This window comes from Diadema antillarum, unplaced genomic scaffold (genome assembly GCF_040938485.1).
Source record: "Diadema antillarum isolate AM-2024a unplaced genomic scaffold, OU_Dant_1.0 seq00000195_RagTag, whole genome shotgun sequence".
In the NCBI taxonomy this organism is placed as follows: domain Eukaryota; kingdom Metazoa; phylum Echinodermata; class Echinoidea; order Diadematoida; family Diadematidae; genus Diadema; species Diadema antillarum.
Genome location: NW_027271258.1, coordinates 24,306 through 42,710, shown reverse-complemented (window position 1 = coordinate 42,710; position 18,405 = coordinate 24,306). Strand labels below are relative to the sequence as shown.

General features: G+C 38.3%; 1 protein-coding gene across 1 annotated transcript; it reads left to right on the top strand.

Moving 5' to 3' along the window:
- Positions 1 to 254: 254 nt before the first annotated feature.
- LOC139728723 (geranylgeranyl transferase type-2 subunit beta-like) lies at positions 255 to 12,219 on the top strand. Its single transcript, XM_071639664.1, has 9 exons — positions 255 to 320; positions 2,452 to 2,559; positions 4,275 to 4,472; positions 5,072 to 5,177; positions 6,045 to 6,097; positions 7,298 to 7,411; positions 7,984 to 8,095; positions 10,330 to 10,493; positions 11,919 to 12,219. The coding sequence occupies exons 1-9, from the start codon at positions 318 to 320 to the stop codon at positions 12,060 to 12,062; spliced, it is 1,002 nt and encodes a 333-aa protein (XP_071495765.1). The 5' UTR covers positions 255 to 317; the 3' UTR covers positions 12,063 to 12,219.
- The last annotated feature ends 6,186 nt before the right edge of the window (positions 12,220 to 18,405 follow it).

The window sequence follows — 18,405 nt, the reverse complement described above, 5'->3', positions numbered from 1 at the left end:
ATTATGGAGGTTAATTTCTGTTACTGTGTGTTGCAGTTGCAGCATTTCCTAGTTGTGATCGAATTATACAAATAATGTGAATTCTGATATCGTGAGAATCGCTTTTGACAACATTTTGTGTGTTTAATGGTTGTTCGTTTGGTACACTTTGTACTCTTGAATTATTTGACGGCAACCATATGTACAGACCTCTCTGTCTGCTGAATGAATGCAGAATATTTACAAGCTGCGAACAGCAGAGGGCAGCATACTCACAATAACAAGTCACGTCTGCAAACTAAGAAATATTCACGCCCTTCTGGACTGACTGTAAAATCATGGTAAGTAGAAAATAACCAGCATCTATTACAGCTGTAACACACTCCATGATGAATCACAAACTTGCGTGTCATGTGTGTGAAACACTTTCTTTAAATACGAGAGCAACATTACCATTGTAATTTTCGGACACGACATGTAAAATTTTATTGTGGTCCCACCCGTTTCATATCTTGTTGGAAATGATTTTGACTATTGTGATAAGGCTTGCGCTTTTTTTTTTTTTTTTTAATTGCGTTATTTGAGTCGTTCTAAAGTGCAGTACACAATTCGCACTATAGTAATAGTGTCTACTTTACAGGTAACCACCGTTATTAGATAAATAATGCATTTTTTCGTCTTTTATTTGGATACAGTGGCTGATGCAGCAATAAATAGCCATTATTAAATTAAATTTCTAAAATAAATCTAGCAGAGTAGCAAAATGGGTAGACAGAAAGATCCGTCTGTCCGGAGGACTCTTTTTATATTTTGCCATTAACGCTGTCCTCCGTAGACAGACGGAAGGTTGCAGTACCCATTGCTGTGTGGATGTTCTTAACCACTGTCTCTATGGAAAATTGGGTGAGGTACCTCACCCTTCTCGATTGCGTCTAATTCACGGCCCTAGGTCGGCAAATTTAAGCTTGTATAGTGAAATTAGCTTTTTAGGAATACAGTGAACTCACCAGATTAATGAATAATCCAAAATTTTAGTAGAATTTTCAACGTAAAACACAGCCTGTCGCGTCGTCACGTTCAAACTGCAGAAACATACACTATGAATCTATTAGCCAATCACATGCGAGGTAGTTTCTACGTGTTTGTTTTACTAAAACACGTACCTCGCATGTGATTGGCTTACAGATTCAAAATGGCGACTTACAGCTTGCGAACGGCGATGTTGCGATATCGATAAAATGTCTGCATTATAACCGAGTTTATGTGAGTATTTCGATTGCACAATTGAGAAATTTATCCCAAATATTGCTGCATAATGTGTCATGTCATGTCAAACTTGTTTGAATGTAAAAAAGCTGTCTGAAATTTGGTTTATCGTAACTTTTGATCTGTGCGCGACTGCTCCACACAGGAGCCGCAATCATTGACTTCGGTCTGTATACGGAGGGGATCCGTGAAGCCAGACGCAGTCTCCGCGGAACATTCCCAGACGGACAGATACAGACCGATCTTTCGGTCAACAAAATGGGTAGCAACTAGCATGATTGTCGGGCACTCGCTCGGGTATAAACCCTGGGGCGCTCCTTGTACACAGTTATACTGTGCGTTCGGCGTTCGGGCTGTGTTTCGCAGTTATCGCTCGGGCAGCATTTCTAAACGGTTGTTATTAAAGTACGATAAAATGTAAATTGTATGTTTACCATTTCTCAGTGATCTAATACCTCTAGATAATTTTCATGTGAAATTCAGTGGAATTTGTAGACTCTATCTACAGTCAAATATTCATGTCCAGAGCACCACGCACAGTAGCCTGACCAGACACTGTCGCGTCGCGACAGCGGCTGCGTGTAGTTACACGCACAGTAGCATTCCATTACTGAATTTTGATAAAGCCAACACTAGCACTGTTTCTACAATACAATCGAATGATTTAACCAATGGTAAGCAATCACTGTGAAAGTGGAAATTTTGGCTAGCGCGAAAATAAAAGCATGCGAATATTTTTGCATGCCATTAATGTTCCAGTAGGTAATGCCCTGCCCTGATTCTGTGAAAGTAAAAACATGCAATATCCATCTTACCCGAGGCTGACCGAGTGCGAAAAATTACTTGCGCGAAAATATCCACTTTTACAGTAATCTATTGCCCTTGGCCCTGCTCTTTGCCAGTCAGTAGACTAACTGTTAGACATGAACAATTAAGCTGAAGTGTGAGGCATCTCCCATCTGTCAGCTACTCCTACTAAATGTAGTTTGTAAGTGTTATAATTTCACTTCCTCCTCTTTGTTTTTTTTTGGGGGATGGGGTGGGTAGGGGGAGCTCGGGAGTCAACCGATACAGGTAAATAAGCATCATACTTAAGTGAATATACTGTGTGATTTTTTTTTTTTTTGCTTCTCAATGTATGGCATGGGTATTGCTGTTGATTGACGAGTCACACTCGCCTATTTATGTATTGTAATCTCTTCACAGGGTACACCAATGAAAGATGTCACTCTGAAACCAGATGCCCCAAAGGACCTCTTGCTGGACAAACATGTGGAATATATTGCAAAATATGGATCCAAGAAGGATGATTATGTAATCAAAATTGATTAATTATTACCTGAAACTAGACTGTCTTGACTGTGGACTGTATTTGTTGCGTTAAGGAGTAATTTTCATGAATATTACCTGCCACTCCTTATTGCGGTAGATTAGATGTAAACAGCTTTCTGAATGTTTTTCTTTTTTTTACCCTTTGAAAGCTATTATGTCATTACCAAATTTTGTTTTCACTTTTTGCAAGAAATTGAATGACATCAAAGGCATAATTTGCCATTTGCAGATGAAACAAAAACCCAGCATTAGTGCTTTGAAATAGTTCCAAATTGTGAGTTTGGGATAGAAACAACCGCTGTAAGAATTTGAGTCCGTATAATCAATGTTAAGTATTGTTAAATAGACAAGATGTGAACAATAGTTAATATAAAATGTTGCCAGACTAAACCTTCTGGGCAATTCCGCAGTTAGGTGGACATGACATGGATAAAAGAAATGTGCCTCTTTATCTTACTCTTTAATCTAGGTATCAACTAATGCCATGGATGTTCACTAATCATTAAGGTCTTTCAAATTCAGTAGATTTTATCTTTCGTATTGATTGATTTCGCGAGATCTAAAACCATCATTTAAAATGTACATGTGGGACTGGGGATGCTGAAATTCACTTAAATGCAAATTACAGTGGGTTCCTTTGAAATTTTTTCCTCAAAGTTTTGCTTAAGGGTAAAAGATAAATACATTTAAATACTCCAGAAGTCATGTGACATTTTGTCAATTACAAAAGGGTGAAATAACCTGCGGAATTACTCCGGACAAATGTAACGTTACTAACCGTAACGTTACTAACCATGCTTTTGGGGGTCTAGCTAAGAAATTATTGGTCGAACTGCTAAAAAACATTGTGTGAACATTTGTCATGATGCAATAATTGAAATTAATGCAACACTTTGTTTGAAGTAACTTGAATTTTTGCACACTTTTTGTTACAAGACATTGATTTTTTTGTCATGTCCTTTTTTCGTAACGTTACTAACCAGCCCTTTAAGTTGCCATAGCAATTCTAATATTTCTTGGATTGTATTCATTCTTTTCTGTATCATAAACCTGGGAATGATGCACATGTTTTTGACATAATTTTGGCTTGAAATGAATACATGGTAATTTAGTAGTAAAAACAAATATCTAAATTTGTTCAAATGTAACGTTACTAACCGCGGAATTGCCCTTCTACAGTTACGGTTTAACAAGAAAAATAGAGATATCTCCTTATATTTTAGGCTTTATTGCAAAAATTTAATATGGTAGGATGTTTTGTGATACAACCAACCTACACATATATGCATCAAATGTGATACATTGTATCTTGAACATTTTTTAAATCACTGCTCCCAAAGGTAAACAGGACCAGTCATAAGAGTGCAGTCCAGAATGTCTTCCTAAGCATTTTTTTTTTCCAGCTCATAAGTATTGCATGTACTTGTATGCAATGACTTTATTTCCAACCTGTCTAGTGATAAAATTCATAGACGTTGTGTGTCAGTACACTGTGCTAGTTTATTACATATTGCAAGTGCATGGGGGGGGGGGGGTGGTGTTGGGAATGAGGAGTAATGCTTTGCACAGTGAACACTCTTGCCATCACTGCTACATCAGATAATCACTGGGAAAAAAAAAAAAAATGTCACAAAGAATGCATGCTGGTCCTTGCTGTGTCAGGCTATGACCTCTGACCTCTCCATCTTTCAACCCAGGAGTATGTCATGACCGAGTACTTGCGGATGAGCGGCATGTATTGGGGCATCACCGTCATGGACCTCATGGGTCAGCTTGACCGCATGGACAGGCAGGAAATTGTGGACTTTGTTGTCGCCTGCCAGCACGACTGCGGCGGCTTTGGGGCCAGCATTGGGCATGACCCCCATCTCCTGTACACCCTGAGTGCTGTCCAGGTACGAAAGAGGCGGCCATGAGAGTTTGAGATGGGACTTTTCTGTGGCATATTCAGCATTTCTCAGTACAATGTATTGCAAGCAACCATTATCATGTGTGTAATTTAACATTGCATCACTCAAAAGTATGAAGTGCAGTATGATTTTGTTTGTATTCATATATAGTGATCTATTGGTGCTTGAGAAATATTGCTGTTTTGGGAGGGTACATTGTATGTTATTTATTTGTGGTAATCAGATCAAAGCATTTTATTTGTAAATACCTATGAAGTTTGCACATTTTGCATATTCATCCTTAAAAAAAAAAATCCCATTGCAATGAACTCTGTACTCCAATATCATATCATTCATATCATATCAATATCATTTCTTTGTAATTCTGAGAAAAAGCAAAAGTGATAAGGTCTGCGTGACAATAACATAAAAAAAGAATCTAATATGCTTTAAAAAAAAACCAGACAAAACCATATGAAGATGCTCTAGTAATCCCATGTTATGGTTTGTTTACAATGTCAAGTACCAATGCTTTATCCATAAAATTAATTTCATTGTACCTTTTCCCCTTCTCTCTCTGTATATTTGTTTTTTAATCTTCTCAGATTCTGGCTATCCATGATGCATTTGATGCGGTGGATACAGCAAAGATTGTAGAATATGTGCAAGGACTACAGCAGGAAGATGGCTCATTTGTTGGAGACAAATGGGGTATTCTAGCTCATGTTTACTTCTGACATAGTGCATGTGACCCTGCATCACAAAACCATCAAAAAGTCACCAGACATGGATTTTCAGTTTGAAAGAGCAGACTCTAAGCCTTAAAATGACATATAACTCAACACAAATGGATTTTTGTAACCTATCTGAATAATGGGAAGAAAGTACACCCTCTGGAAAAGTGTTTTCTGAGAAAGGAGGCTTTGATATTTTCGGTCTATTCAAATGCTTCATGCTGAAAATAGGAAGGATTATAAAGTTTTTGTGAACATGAAAATATCGTGATATCTTGAGAAATGTCCTAATGCCAGAGAGTGCAAGTTTGTATTTTGCACAGTTTTCCAAGGACTGGTCCACCCTATCATGTACAAAGGAATGGTTATATCAGTTCCTGTCATGCAGTGTTTGTTTTTTCTTTTCAATATGGTGTGTTAGTGCCCCGGAGTCTCATCTTAGAGTCAGTCACAGAAAAAAAAAAAAAAAAACAATGTAAAAAATTGGAGATGTACGAGATTTTGGGTAGTCAATTTGTTGGAGCTGTTGCCAGACTATTGCTTTGGTGGCTTTGAAACATGATTTTGCCAAACGATGATTGATTGTGATGCTATTATGAGGGCTATATATACTTTGATGCAGTAAATTTTGAAAAAATCATGATTGTTCTTTTTTTTTCTGGGTGTATGTATAAATTTGTAGCATTCAACTGTGAAATCAAGTAATTTTTCTGTACTGCAAGGGGTACAGGGTGGGATTTTATAAAAACAGTGTATTTTTAACCCGCTATTGAGACATAGAATTTTATGTGACAAAGTGCTGCATGTCTGTAAAATCTCTTTTTTTCCCCCTTCCATTTGACAGGTGAGGTAGACACCAGATTTTCTTTCTGTGCTGTTGCAACACTAGCATTACTTGTGAGTAGTCAACAATCTGGATTTTACAATTTCGCAGAATGCCTTTGCTTCTGATGTTGTACTTGCGGGCAATTTGTCTGGCAGTAATTACCTGACTTATGTCACATCTCTGATAAAGAGTACATTCCACGAATTAAATCTTATTACATGTATTATATAATACTGTAAGTGAAATACTGTAAGTCAGGACTTTGATTCTTTGTTTGTTTGTTTTGTTTTGTTTTTGTTTTGTTTTGTTGGGGGGGGGGGGGGAGGAGGGAAATGATGAAAAATAACAGATATGGCATTGTATTGTACATGGTGCCCGTTGACTTTCTTTCAATAATCAAACAAAATTTGGCATTGTTAATATCAAATCTTACTAGCAAATGGTGCGTGATATTCTCTTCAATTTGAAATCACTGTATATCTATTATTGGCTATTATACAAGCCACTTTTTCGATACAATAAAACCATGTATCAATATTCCTGCAAGGGGTTTGCTTAATGACAAACAATATTGTTAGCATAATACCTGTCCTATGCATTTTACATTACCCGTATCAATGGAGAAAAAGAGTACAATATTGTTTCCAATATTGTACTCTGCTGTCAATATCTCACTCAAATGTTTCTTTGTACGCGTGCGCAGTATCGCTTGCAAAGAAAGCAAAGTGCAGTGGCATTGCGCGATGAGGTTGAGAAATGCGCGATGAGGTTGAGAAATGCGCGAAGAGGTTGAGAAATGCCATAGGAGTACACGTAAATCGTCTGTGCTGTCTGCGGCAGTCGCTCGCTGATATGCATGTACTGTACTGTACTGTGCGTAGATACACGTCCGTATACAAGTTGAAAGGTTAGATTTTGTAAATAATAGTATAATGATGAGTGAAACCCTTTTTCATTTTTTTTTTTTTTTTAGAAATTGAATGTGGTGTTGTCGTGGAAAGTGGTTTGTATGTATAATAATAATAATAATGAATTTCTTTCGTGGGATATCAGATATATTGCATTCATCAACTTGAATATTGCACTCGTCTTCGACTCGTGCAATATTCATGTTGATGAATGCAATATATCTGATATACCACTCAAGTGCATCCAATATTATATAAGTGTCAACATACTTCTCACAGTTGTGGTGTTGTCGTTACACTTCCTCTGTGCAAGTGAATGAAAATATTCTCTCTATTCCTTTGTGAAATACACTGACTCTGCAGAAGAGACTAGATGCTGTACCTTACATGGAGAAAGCTGTGGAGTACGTGGTGTCCTGCATGAACTTTGACGGAGGCTTTGGGGTCCGCCCTGGGTCCGAGTCACATTCTGGCCAGGTGAGGGCGCTTATTGGTTAGTGTTTTTTTTTCCCCATGCACTTTGTCTCTGTCAAAGGAAAAAGAATGAGTTTATACATTTGGGTTGAGTAAGAAAGGTTCAGAGGTGCTTCTTTCATTTTCTGTTTGAAAATGCGGCAAATGTTGGCCTGCGTGATTATTACAAGAAAACATTTCATGTGCAGATCAACAGTTTGCTGTAATTTTTTTTTTTTTTTTTTTTCGGAATGAAGTCTCCGATTACTATAAGTAGCCTGTGGTGTCTGCATGCAGTTTCAATGGCATGTTGATGTAGTGTCCCTTAGAGAGTTAATTGAAGTGTATGTATGTGTGTGTGTGTGTGTGAAATGTGTTGTTGTTGCCACTGCTGCCATTTTTTTTTTTTTTTTTTTGGGGGGGGGGGGTTATCATTATATCTTTTTAAGACACTGACTACTATCTTAGCCAGTGAAAGTTACTTTGCATTCCATGGAAGGAAGGTAGTGAAACTCGAACAAATGTAAGAATTAGTCTCACTAGGGCAAGTTTGTGGTACAGTAGTCATTTGCACAATTTCCCTCTTTTCTCACCAGATTTACTGCTGCGTGGGGTTCCTGTCTGTGACTAACAACCTGCACCATGTCAATGCAGACTTGCTGGGCTGGTGGCTGTGTGAGAGACAGCTACCCTCTGGAGGACTCAATGGTGAGATGAGAACTCGTGCTCTTTCTATTACACCCAACTAGACCTCCTTAACCCGTTGAGGACGAGTCCCAAGTATGCTCGTGCTGGTGTTTAAGGGAAATGCATGTTGGAGCAAAATCAGCCCATCCTCAATGGGTTAAAGGACAAGTTCACCTTCATAGATATGTAGATTGAATGAATGCAGCAATATTAATAGAACACATCGGCACGAGTTCGAGGACAATCGGACTATCCGTTAAAAAGTTATGAATTTTTGAAGTTTCTGCTCAGTCACTGGTGGATGAGAAGACTACTACAGCTTGTGATGTCACATGTGTACAACGATATATAGAAAATTAAACATATTTTCATTTTTCTTGTATAATAAAAGAACACTCGACTTCTCTCTTTCAGAAGGCAGGCGGAATGATATTACCCTTATCATACGTCAGTGACGAGTCAAGGAAACGTGCCCTTTTTTTCAAAAAGTAAAATTTCCTGTAATTCTCTTTATATTTTCCTTATAGCATTGTACGCATGTGACATCATACGCTGTAGTAGTCTTCTCATCCAGCAGTGACTGTGCAGATACTTTAAAAATTCGTAACTTTTGAACGGATTGTCCGATTTCCCCCAAATTTTCCCTGATGTGTTCCACTAAATACAGCTGTACAAGTATTGCTGCATTCACTCAATCCACATGTATATGAAGGTGGACTTGACCTTTATAGACCTGGTAGGCAGTGGCGTGGAGGTACCATGGAGTGAGAAGGCTAGCCCAGTTCAGATATACAATTCCCGTAACGGATTGTGTACAGCTTCTTTTTTTTTTTTTCACTGATCTCTTTTTAAGTACCACACAGCTGAAGAATCTCGACTGGGTCGACCATTACCGATGAGTGTACGCTTCGATGCACATATTCGCTGACTAGTGCTATTTACGGTTTTTTTAACATATTCCACTGGGCAGTGAAGGAATCAGGTCACCCGTGAAATCCCATGGTACTGGGTCTTTAAACTTTCTGACAAGCCTTCAATCATCTTAAAGGGATGGTATAGTGGCTTATGTTCCCAATATATGTTTGAGATGGGTCCCACCTTTCATGAAGACCGCTTTGTTTTTTGATATCTCAATCATTTCAAAAGGGATTATCATTAGATAAACTTGGAATTCCTCTTCGAATTATGTCCTCTTTTATACTTTGCAAGTGCAAGTAGTGTCTAATCACCTGACAAAAAGAAAATGAAGCCTCATCTCAACCAAAATATACCTTCCCTTTGAAACATACATGGAGCTGTGGCCAAGTCCCCTTGGTTGGGTTGTGCAGGAAGCTTCCCCCTAAACTTAATTACCTCTTCATGACTTGATAAGAAAAATATGAAGTGGGATTTATTTTTGCTAAGTAAGATCCATACATCGCACTATTATCTCTCCGATTGCAGTGAGAATTGAAAGGATTTTTATATTTTTGTCAAATAATTTTTGATGCACTAAAAAGTGTTCTTCATTTGCTCTGAGATAAATTGATTAAATTTTTGAGAAATGCCTTTTTGTGGTCATGCATAACATATTACTGTGAGTTTTCACAACAGAGTCGGTGATAAGATAATTATGTTCATATTTGAAGACCCCCATTGATCGAATGCTTCAGTAAAGTTCAAAGGGGATGACTGTACTACTGTAAAGTGAACACCTTGAATGTTTTGGGGGTTGCTGCAGCAAGTGACATTTAAAGGCATAATTTACCATTTACAGATGAAACAAAAACCCAGCATTAGTGCTTTAAAAACGTTCTAAAATGTGAGTTACGCATAGAAACAACCAATGTGAAAATTTGAACCAGTATAATCGATGTTAAGTATTATTCAACATACAAAATGTGAACAATAGTTATAATAAAGATGTTTCCAGACTAAACTGTCTATAGTTATGGTTTAATGAGAAAAATAGTGATATCTCCTCATATTTTAGGCTTTATCGCAAAAATGCTATATGGTAGGATGTTTTGTGATACAACTGACCTACACATATGCATCAAAAGTGATATCTCGAACATTTTTTAAATCACTGCTCCCTAAGGTAAACAGGACCTTTAACGAAATGCATACAGTCACCGTGGTATTGTTTGATTAGCAGTTTAAGACATTAAAAGTGAAGACACTATGAATAGTATTCATTCGATTTGAGGAGGTCATAATTCTGTCTATGATGGGAAAACAGCTCAGGTGTGATTTGTGGCATTACACATTTCCAGGTCGGCCGGAGAAGCTGCCCGATGTGTGCTACTCTTGGTGGGTGCTAGCCTCACTCAAGATCATCAACAGGCTACACTGGATCGACAGCAAGAAGCTGGTAGGCTTCATCCTTGCCTGCCAGGACGATGAGACGGGCGGCTTTGCCGACAGACCCGGCGACATGGTAAGGACGTAGAAAGGAAAAACTTAAGGATGGTTTAATAGTTTGAGGGGTTTTGTGTTTGTTTGTTTGGTGGGTTGATTTTGTGTTATGTTTTTTTTTTTTTTTTTTTTTTTTTGGGGGGGGAGGGGGTATTGGTTAAAAGGGATAGTGTTTTTTGTTTTGTTTTTGTTTTGTTTTGTTGTTGTTGTTTGTATTGTATTGCATTTATTTCCGCATAAAATCAACATAAAAATACACAGATAATAATCATACATGTTAATTGAGATACGGCTGGATTACCCTGCTCAGCAGTGCCTACAAGACACTGCTGTTCTGTTTGGTCTCATTGTATAGACGTGTCCATTGACTGGATAAGAGTGGATTATTTAGCCCATTGAGGACGAGTCCCGAGTATACTTGGGCAGGGGTGTATGGGAAATGCGTGCTGTAGCAAAATCAGTCCATTCTCAATGGGTTAATTTGAATGTATTGAGATCTATGCTGACAGATCCTGGGAAATGGTAGGGATGTAGAAAGGAAAAACGAGAGGTGGTTTTATTCGAGAGGGGTTCTTTTTTTTTGGGGGGGGGGGTGGGGGTGGGGAGGGACGGGGTGGGGACTTGTGGTAAATTGGGATGTTTTTGTCCTTTCTCTTACTGTATGGACAATCATGTCTCCTGGTTGAAATAGAGTGGATTCTTGAATGCTATGTACTGCATCTGAATCTTTGCTGACAGACCCCAGGACATGGTAGCTAGGGATATAGGAACGAAAATCTAAAGGTGGTTTATGTGAGATTTATTTTTGCTTTTGTTTTTCTATTGACTGTATTTGCTTATTTGTTTATTTATTTGTATGTTTGTTTGTTTGTTGTGGAGATCAGTGATTGACAGGGATATAGTTGTTCTTCCTGTTCCAGTATAGACATTCGCATGGATGAGATTAGAATGGATTCTTAATGTAGATTAGAGAGAGAGAGAGAGTGAGAGAGAGAGAGAAAAGGGGAATCAAATCTACCTCATTATAATGGTTACTTTTATATACAGCCAGCATACTTTAGAAAAGATAAGCAATGGATTACCACCTCATCTTTGATTAAAACAGCTGAATTTATCCAGATGATGCTCTCCATATATAATATACAGTCAACCTTATAGAAAACCTTATACTGTAAAAGTGGATATCTTTTGAGCGACAAATTTTTTGCGTTTGGCCGGGTAAGAAGAGTTTTTCGTGTTTTTTATTTCGTGGAAACAAGACATCAAGTACTGGAACATTGGCAAGCAAAAAGATTTACATGCTTTTATTTTCGCGCTAGCTTCTGGTTGCGTGAAATGCACAAAAATTTCAACACCGCGAAAATGTCCGCTTTTACAGTAACATTGTACACACTGTCCAAAGCCACTGGCACAGAAAGGGGTAAAGTTTTTTTTCTTTGTCCCCTAGGTGGACCCCTTCCACACCCTCTTCGGCATCGCTGGCCTCTCACTGATGGGCAGCTTCGAGGGGAAGATCCAGAAGGTGAACCCGGTCTTCTGCATGCCCGAGTACGTGCTGCAGAGAATTGGAGTGCGCCCTCAACTGTTATGACGCAGAGAGGAGCGTGGAACAAAAAGGGATCATACCTGGACAATCAGTTCAAACTGAAGGACTTTTTGTTAGGCACCTATGATAAAACAATGCCCTGTTGACACTCATGCACCAAGCTTAGCTCAGTTGGTCCAGGCGTATCAGTCTGAGCAAAAGTCATACCATAGTTGCCAGCTCTTTCGTCCTTGAGTGTACCCTGGGGTCGCCCAATTCTCGACCATGTCAATACACATAGTTTGTGTTATGAAATTAATACATGTTGTGTGAACAGTGACCATGCATCTTTTCTTATGTGCTTAGTTCATGTGAATTGACAGCTGCCTATCTAACAGCGATGCAATGAAAGGGGACTGGAATATTAATCTACCCTTTGTATTCCAACCTTGAACTGAGCAAGGAATTGTGGGAAATCCGACACCTCATCTCTGTCAGTAAAAATTGGTGAAAATGGTGCCAATGAGTACTGGAAAAACTTGCCAGGCAGCAAACCCAGTCCTCATCATTTGATTTGATTTTTTAATTTTTTATTTGATTTGATTTCCTGGATTCTATTGCATCTTTATTCGTACGTGAGCCAAATACAATTTACATGTACCATGTACATAGGCACAGGGCATGCAACTCTTTCATGAACAATGTCAATACAAGATTAGCTGAATTGATACATCAAGCAGACATGATGGGCTACAACAGCTTGAAGCAAAGCTTGATATGCTTGCAGCTGGGCAAAGATATTAATTTCTATAGTATCAAGAGAAGATAGAGGAGGAAGGAAGAAGTGTGAAGGGGTACTGCTTTCATAGAATTGGGATAGGATGAAGGGAAAGAGTTTATCACACCTGCAATATTCACCCTGGCGTCATATGTGTTCTGTTGCTTTTAACAGAGGTATTTCCTGTGGACAAATTCAGCGGCAAGTCAGGACAGGTTGCACTTTGTCATGATGTTTGTTAACATTTTGCAACCTTGATCTTTTAAAAAAAACCAACAGTTTCCTCATTAAAAGGTTTAATGTTTACATTCCTTTTTTTTTTTAAAGAGACTGTAATACTCCATATTTTCTGTCTCCAGTGATGTTGTCATGCATTTCATGGAGAGCTCACATATCATGCAGAAAAATTCTACTGTGGTAATACATGTAATAATGATAATACAAGTAATTAGAATTTATATTGCACAAAATCCACTCTGTAAGAATGTTCAAAGCGCATACATACTACCAAAATGGTACGTGTATTATTACCCCAGTCTCTGGATACATTATTTCCCCTCAGCACTGACCGTGTTCACTCTCCACTACCTGGGGAGCATTCCAGCCAGTCGCCATTTAACAGGCGCGCACATGCTGATCAACCAACATAAACATTTTCATCCTACCGGGTACCCATTTATACTCCTGGGTGGATAGCAGCAATGTGGATAAAGTGCCTTGCTGAAGGGCAAACGTGTCGAGCTTCGTGGGGCTCGAACCCATAAACCTAAACCACATTCGTGTGATTCAAAAAACGTGCACTCTTATCCATGATCCTCTACACCCGGGCCCCATTTCATAACAGAACAGTTGTAGTTTAGTTTTGTGTGCAAATTGTCACCGACTATATTTCTACATGAACCGGTGATGTTTTCTTCATGTCAAAAGAGTGCGAGCATCATGGTACAATTGTACAGAGGATAAGGGTCGACTACTTATCAAACTGGAATCCTGCCCAGCGTATTCACCTCGGCTCTTGCACAAGAAGTTTTGCCCACAATTTTCCTCTTGGGCCATATGTAATGGAATAGGAAACTGGCAAAGTTGAGGGTAATAACAATGTCAGGGCCCTCTGGACCAGCATTGTCAGCACTGAAGGAGCTATAACCTGGAGAAATGAAACAATATCATTGTTACTATCAGAAATATCATTATTAATAGTTCCTGTGAGGTTAAAAAAAAAGGGTTATGTGTACCATAATAGTCACGCTGATATTTTCTGTGTGAATGGCCACCATGCGACCTAGTCACACACATGCATGATATTATGTTGTGTGTTGTTACGTTTAAGTTTTTGTTTTTTGATAGAGAAATACAACTATATTATGTAACTTATTGTGATGAGTATGCTTATTGAGAGTATGTGCTACATCATGTCAGTAAAACTTACTAAATGTAAAGCTTGCTGTTTGTGGAAATATGTATGTACAGTATACTGTATACATATATAATGTTGAGAAAATATATATACATTACATACATGTACCCTGGTCCTATGTCTGGCATGTGAGCTGAGTGAGTGTGCTGTGTGTTTTGCCTTTTATGTTTCCCATTGACATTTGCCATCCAGAAATTTAGGATAGTTCACATACAAATGACATCTCCATCATCAATATGCCAGCTACTCACATCCATGGATATCTTTCTGTTTGGACCTGTAAAAACCAGCTTTTTTATCTACTGGACCTGTATACACTCGACAGATCCTGCTATAGTAGTTGCGTTGTTGGTTTTTTTTACACAAAAAGCTGCCATGCTGAAATATAAATGTGTGTGTGTTTGTGTGTGCATTCTAGCTCATTTTAAGACCCCCAATTTGCTAAAATTATGGGAACAGTTGCAAAGATATACAGTGGCACATATTCAAGACCAACGTCACAAGAAATGACAGTTCTAATGGTGTTTGTGTGTACTACAGTATGTTTGGGTTTTACAGCAAGAAGTGCTATCAAAAGAATGTGTCTTTTTTTACCGTATTTCCTCAGACAGCATCCCTTTTCAATAAAAGTAAATGAAAAACAAAAGATTTATAAAGACCTTCAAAGAATGAAAATTCAGAATTTGGAAAAAATTAGCATATTCATATAATTGATTAGAATGATTAGAATTAAAAATATGAAACTTCATTACCTTTGACTCAGCTTTCGTCAAGAATACATGAGAGGCTAAATTATGCCAAATTTGACTGCATTTTCTGCATAATGGGGGGGGGGGGAGGCACTCTGAATGAGTATTCGTAAAAGATACATATCATTGCACGATTAATTAGACAAATAAGGAATTACACAATATAACACTTTTTGATAAATTTACCAATGTACGTTGTATTAAACACATGAAATAAGCTGGCCTTATCAGAGACCAGAAGAGGAAGTGACGATGTCCTTCCACATGCAATGTATTTTTATGATCACTGTATAATTCAACGTCGATATTAGTCTGGCTTCCAGACCCTCTGATCTGCTCGTACTACACGTACACTGTACAATGTATTTTGCTATACAGGATATTGACGCCCTCAACGTCGAAAACTGGAGCAGGTTTTAGGTGGATTTGTCCTGCTTCAGCAAAGGCGGGCGGAGGGTGCATTTTGTAAAAGGGTCCAGATGGCAAAGGGTCTGGAAACCAGACTACATTGATATAAAACTGTGCAAAAATGTATACAACATCATTTTCTTCGAGGAAGCTCGGGGAAGTACATGTATTCCTTTTGGTTATAAGAGTTATCTCCTGGAGGTATGCGCAGGATTTGAATTGGTCTTGTAGACGTATGATCACGCCACGCATTTTCATTGATGCAGCACATACACACATACAGACACGCACAAACACATCACATAAAAATCCCCCTTTGCCTAGTCTTCTGCATGACCGGCAGAACCGGGGGGGGGGGGGGGGAGGGCCATGGGGGCTCGCCCCCCCCCCCCCCCCCACTTTTTTTAACCCGGAAGTACGTATAGTGGCACTAAAAAGAAATAGAGATCTTGAAGTGTGGGTGTAAGGTTATGTTTTTCCGCTGAAGACCCCCTTTTTTTCTTTTCTTTATCATTTTTTTTTTGCTTGTTAGCTGAAGAAACCCGGAAGTGGAAGGGGAGAGATGAGCTGAGGACCTCTTATTTAATTTTTTTTTTTTTTGTTAGCTGAAGAAACCCGGAAGTGGAAGGGGAGAGATGAGCTGAGGACCTCTTTTTTATTTTTTTTTTTTGCTTGTTAGCTGAAGAAACCCGGAAGTGGAAGGGGAGAGATGAGCTGAGGACCTCTTTTTTATTTTTTTTCTTTGCTTGTTAGCTGAAGAAACCCAGAAGTGGAAGGGGAGAGATGAGCTGAGGACCTCTTTTGTATTTTTTTTTTACTTGTTAGCTGAAGAAACCCGGAAGTGGGAGGGGAGAGATGAGCCGAGGACCTCTTTTTTTTTTTTTTTTTTTTGCTTGTTAGCTGAAGAAACCCAGAAGTGGAAGGGGAGAGATGAGCTGAGGACCTCTTTTGTATTTTTTTTTTTTACTTGTTAGCTGAAGAAACCCGGAAGTGGGAGGGGAGAGATGAGCCGAGGACCTCTTTTTTTTTTTTGCTTGTTAGCTGAAGAAACCCGGAAGTGGAAGGGGAGAGATGAGCTGAGGACCTCTTTTTTTTTTGCTTGTTAGCTCATGAAACCCGGAAGTGCCCCCCCCCCCACACATTTTAAAACGCTCCACCGGCCCTGTCCTGCGCGTACACGTAAATAAAAAAACAAACACTACATGTATTCATACGTCTGATTGCCCTGCGCATTGACAATACAATGTGAGTGTTCTCATGATATAAACTTTATAATACAGACAAAGACAGTGAAATGAGGCACACAGTTTACACGGTACACTTTTTTTTTCTTAATCCAGGGGGGCAGAAAATTTCCAAGGCTTTTATTGGTCACAAAATAAAAAATAAAGTTTTCACAAAATTATCCCTTTTTTCCTTTGCATTTCCAAGCTTTGACGAGAACATCCAGATAGCCTTTCAATTTACATCAGGAACAAAATTTCCACCTCATCCTATTGACAAAAAACATCCAAACTTCAGATCCCGTTCTCGTTCTCCTTCCCTTAACATATGATAATTACGTGAAGACTGAGGTACACAAATTCGGACTCGAAATGCAATTCCCCAAAGAAAGAAAAAAAGTCAAGAGAGAAGAAAATATCACACAGAAGAATGGTTACCATGTATGAAAGTCTTTAAAAAAATAACAACGTAAAAAGTTATAACACAATTAATTAATGGGGATTACAGGGGACATTTCTCCGAGGGAAACTCACAAAGTTCCATTCACAAGGATTGCTACCGGTCACACAATGTTGGTTCTAATCTACAAAGCTTTTTTTCTCTCTCTCTTTCTATGTCATTGAACGTCGGAGGTAGAGCCTTTGAATAATATTGGCAAGACACTGTTTCACTACACTCAAGTTTAAAAAAGAAAAATCCGATTGCCTAGGTAGTACTGCAGCTTGGAACGGTTGTGGTATACGTGAAATACTGATAAGCGCTTGATGGCATGTGTCGAGAAAATTATACCTATGTCCATGAAAATGTATCATCAACCTTTTTGAATATCATCGACGATTTGGTTTGATTTCGCCCCAGTCTCGAGCAAACGCGTTAACACACAGTATAGCAGCAGCGGCGGTATCGAAGCTTTAGACACGGAATGATTTACAGCAGAAACACGACTTAGTCTTTCAAATGAAGGCTGATATATAAACAAAAAGACGCTATACATCAAATACTGAATATTTGATATTTTATTACCTTTAAGAAAAAATATAAATGACCTAGAAAACCTACATCAAACAACCGACATTCACCCAGAAAACACGTGTCTACTATGACTGTACAAAACACGATCATTATCTATTCTCCCCAATATTATTCGAAAAAATAATCATCTTACAAGTTTTAAAAATCACTCTATGTCTGTGTGTAGTGAACACCTCTTCTCTGTATCTACTCAAAAGAACTACTACAAGAAAATGAAAAAAAAAGAACAATAAAATCTATGAAAAAATTCAAGACACAGTAATTGGCAGCGATAATAATGTACAACGCGAAAGAATTGTGTCATCTACAAATAAGCACAGAGAAAAGTCATCTACAACATAGAGAACTACGAGGAAAGATAATGCCTTTCTAAATATGTTGTCTACTTCTAACACATCTAAGGTTAAAAGGAACTCTTCAAAATTACTACCACAGTCCTACTTAAGTTCATTTTCCTTCATAGATTTGTTCTGTAAAAAAAGACAAAAAACAACTCTGTGTGTTATTAAAAAATATCAAAACTTTTTTTTTATTCACATTTTTTTTTTCATAGTTAAAAGACACTTCTGAAATAAAGTAAAAAAAAAACACAGATGCAAAATGAAGTTGTATCTGTTTGATAAAAGAAGAAATAAGAAATAGCACCATCAAATACATGGATCTCAATTAGAAAGGCTGGATCCACACAGCTAGACGTCGGAGACAGTCACAGAGAAGGTAACAGAGAAACATCTATATAAAATAATACAAAACAAAATTACACACTTCCCCCATCACGTGGGGCGAAAGGGTTTGCCAAAT